The 3,332-nt window shown below is 45.5% G+C and overlaps 1 protein-coding gene across 3 annotated transcripts in view; it reads left to right on the forward strand.

Annotated features, from left to right (window-relative positions):
• The window catches only part of LOC122540228 (N-acetyllactosaminide alpha-1,3-galactosyltransferase-like), a 39,586-nt gene extending 36,744 nt beyond the window's left edge, over positions 1–2,842 (forward strand). For all 3 annotated transcript variants that reach the window (XM_043675630.1, XM_043675631.1, XM_043675632.1), the window contains one exon: positions 1,139–2,842. In XM_043675630.1, the coding sequence (XP_043531565.1) occupies positions 1,139–1,835 (697 nt within the window). In that variant the 3' untranslated portion in view covers positions 1,836–2,842. The remainder of the gene's footprint in view (positions 1–1,138) is intronic.
• Positions 2,843–3,332: the final 490 nt, after the last annotated feature.

Below are 3,332 nucleotides of genomic sequence, written 5' to 3' on the forward strand. Positions count from 1 at the left end.
ATCTCATCCTTGGATGAACTGGCATCAGCTTCCACCACTGTGACCCTGTGCTCCACCTCATCCATCCTTTTCTCCAGGTCTCCCAGTTGCTGCTCATGCTTCTGCAGCATGAGAGAGACTGGAGCCAGCTTCTCTTCAATCTGTTTCTCCAACATCTCGCAAGATTTCGAGAGCTGGTTCACCAGGTCCGGGAGAGTAATCGGCTCCGAGGCTGCTGCAGGCCTGGCCTCAGATTCTCCTCTTCCCTTTTTAGGCATTTCTGGACAGCTGAAAATACAGTTAAGTCAATTTTTAAATGTTTCTTGGGGCTCCACAATCTTTCCAATGCCCCAAGAAATCCTGATGACCTGATTTGGGTGGGTTAAAGGATCATCCAGCCCCTGCTGCGATGCGAAGCTCTGCAGTGTGATCTCAGATCGCCGCCATCTTAGATCCCCCCTTGACTAACCTTTTAATCTTCGGAAGTCACTTTTCCATGAGTGAATACGTTAATTGTGGCTTACCAATCTTTTTATTTGCTTCAAGATAAAAACATTGTTACCTAAGATGGTGATTCCTAGCACAAGGGGACATAGCTTTAAACTGAAGGGTGATAGATATAGGACAGATGTCACAGGTAGTTTCTTTACTCAGAGAGTAGTGGAGGTGTGGAATGCACTGCCTGCAACAGTTGTAGATTTGCCAAATTTCAGGGCACTTAAATGGTCATTGGATAAACAAATGGGCGAAAATGGAATAGTGTAGGATAGGCTTCAGATTGGTTCCACAGGTTGGCGCAACATTGAGGGCTGAAGAGCCTGTACTGCGCAGTAATGTTCCATGTACTATGCTCTATAAGCTGTATCGATGAGTAATCCTGTCAAATTGCTAATAATGGCAGATAGTCGTCTACTGACTCAGGCTTTACCCATTCCCTGATAATCCCCATATTAAGATGTCTAGTTCCCTGGTGCAGTGATCCTTCAATATTAACATTATCTTGTGCATTGAGATCAGTTGCTTTGCATTTCAAAATCTTGAAGAGTTGAGTTATAAGTGGGGGTGGATTGGGGGAATGGGATTGGTTTGTTGGCTGGGATTGTTGAAGAGTAAGTGTAACAACTGCTTCTAAGAAAAGGTGTCCCTCTGCATATTTCAGATACCTGGACCTGTACTTGGAGACTTTCCTGGTGTCGGCTGATGAACATTTCATGCCAGGATTCTCAGTCATATATTATGTATTCGTAGATGACTTGCTGAAGTTTGAAAGGTTGAATCTACGACCGAGTGCCAGACGCAAGGTCAAGACCTTCCAGGTTAAAGTGCACAAGCGTTGGCAGGACATTTCAATGTCTCGCATGGAGACTATCAGCAAGCTCATTGAGGATCATGTCCGGCACGAAGCCAGTCACGTATTCTGCTTCGATGTGGATCAGCGATTCCAAGGACGCTTCGGCACAGAGACACTCAGCGAGTCGGTGGCTGTCCTGCATGCCTGGTACTACCGGAGGCCAAAGTTTTTGTACAGTTATGACCACAACCCCCAATCGGCAGCTTACCTGGGCACCAAGGGGGATTTCTATTACCATGCCGCCGTGTTTGGTGGGACTTGGCAGAGCGTCAGGAACCTGACTGAAAGCTGCTCCCGGGGAATCCTGCGGGACAAGCAGAAAAACGTGGAGGCCGTTTGGCATGACGAGAGCCACCTCAACAAATACTTCTGGCTGCATAAACCCACTAAGGTCCTGTCACCAGAATACTGCTGGGACCGCAAGATCGGATGGCGACGGGATATCCATGTGGTCCGAATGTTGTGGTCCGTAAAAGAGTACGACATCAGTCGGCAAACAGACTGAATGTTTGGAAAGGAGTTTCTGTTGATTTTTTTAAAATTGTGGATGCCTTGAGATCAGGGAATGATGAGAGAGGGCAGTGCATTTGCCCTGTTCTCTCTCGCTCTCTCTCGCTCTCACTCTCTCTCTCTCTCTCTCAAACACGTACAGTATGGGTTAGGTACATGATGTACTGGTCCCAAAATATGCCTTAACCTCGTGATCGCAGGAGATGGTTTATTATTTTAGCCATTGTGACATTTGCCCCTCCAGGCAAGAGCTGGGTCACCCGGGACACCTTATGGGTCCGCTGACACTGCCCTACACCCTCGGCCTCAGCTGGTGGTCAGATTGTCATCCATTCTTGGCTCTGACTTTACGCCTCCAAGGGTGAAAAGATATAGTGGAGATAGATGGCTGTTCTTCAGGATTATAGTACTGAAGGGGTACATGAGCTGTTCAAGATGAAGTTGAAAGGCAAGTTTAGAAAGTGTTTGGAACAAGAGGAAAGCTTACATTAGAATCAATAGCCTGGGGACTCACTGAAGGGCTAATATCCAGCTACCACTTATTTAAGGAGACTGTGCATTCTATGGATAGTGATTGACCTCTTACACAATGACTGGCTGATTTTGAGAGTAAACTAGCTGCTGTTAGGTATATTACTTTTACTGATCGCTGTTTGAAACACATTGAGATGCTTCGAGCAATCAAAATGAAAGAGGACAAGGGCCTTTCAGCTGACTGTCGAAGTCAAGCTTCTTGAAATCAACTACTTACCTGCGAACCTCTGTGCTACTGTACCCACTGTAGCAGCCGCAAGGTCCCACTGGCATTGTGCACTCAAAAACTGATCCATATATCTTTTTAAATTTTTATTTTTTAACTTGCTTCTTATTTCTCTGTGTACATGTTTTGTGTTTTCATTCCTTTTCACTTTTAATGACTAATAAACTCATTCTTCCATTAAAAATATTTACAAGGATGTTGCTGGGGTTGGAGGATTTGAGTTGTAGGGAGAGGCTGAATGGGCTGGGGCTTTTTTCCCTGGTGTGTTGGAGGCTGAGGGTGACTTCAGAGAAGTTTATAAAAATCATGGGTGGGGGGGAATGCGATGGATAAGGTCAATAGATAAGGTCTTTTTCCTAGGGTAGGGGGGTCCTTAGCTAGAGAACACAGGTTTAGAATGAGGGGGGAAAGATTTAAAAGGGACCTAAGGGACAACTTCTTCACACAGAGGGTGGTGCATGTATGGAATGAGCTGTCAGAGGAAGTGGTGGAGGTTGGTACAATTACAACATTTAGAACATTGGAACATTGGAACATTGGAACATAGAACATTACAGTGCAGTACAGGCTCTTCGGCCCTCAATGTTGCGCCAACCTGTCATACCAATCTGAAGCCCATCTAACCTACATGATTCCATGTACGTCCATATGCTTGTCCAATGACGACTTAAATGTACTTAAAGTTGGCGAATCTACTACCGTTGCAGGCAAAGCATTCCATACCCTTACTAC

The sequence above is a fragment of the Chiloscyllium plagiosum genome, chromosome 34 (genome assembly GCF_004010195.1).
Source record: "Chiloscyllium plagiosum isolate BGI_BamShark_2017 chromosome 34, ASM401019v2, whole genome shotgun sequence".
Lineage (NCBI taxonomy): Eukaryota > Metazoa > Chordata > Chondrichthyes > Orectolobiformes > Hemiscylliidae > Chiloscyllium > Chiloscyllium plagiosum.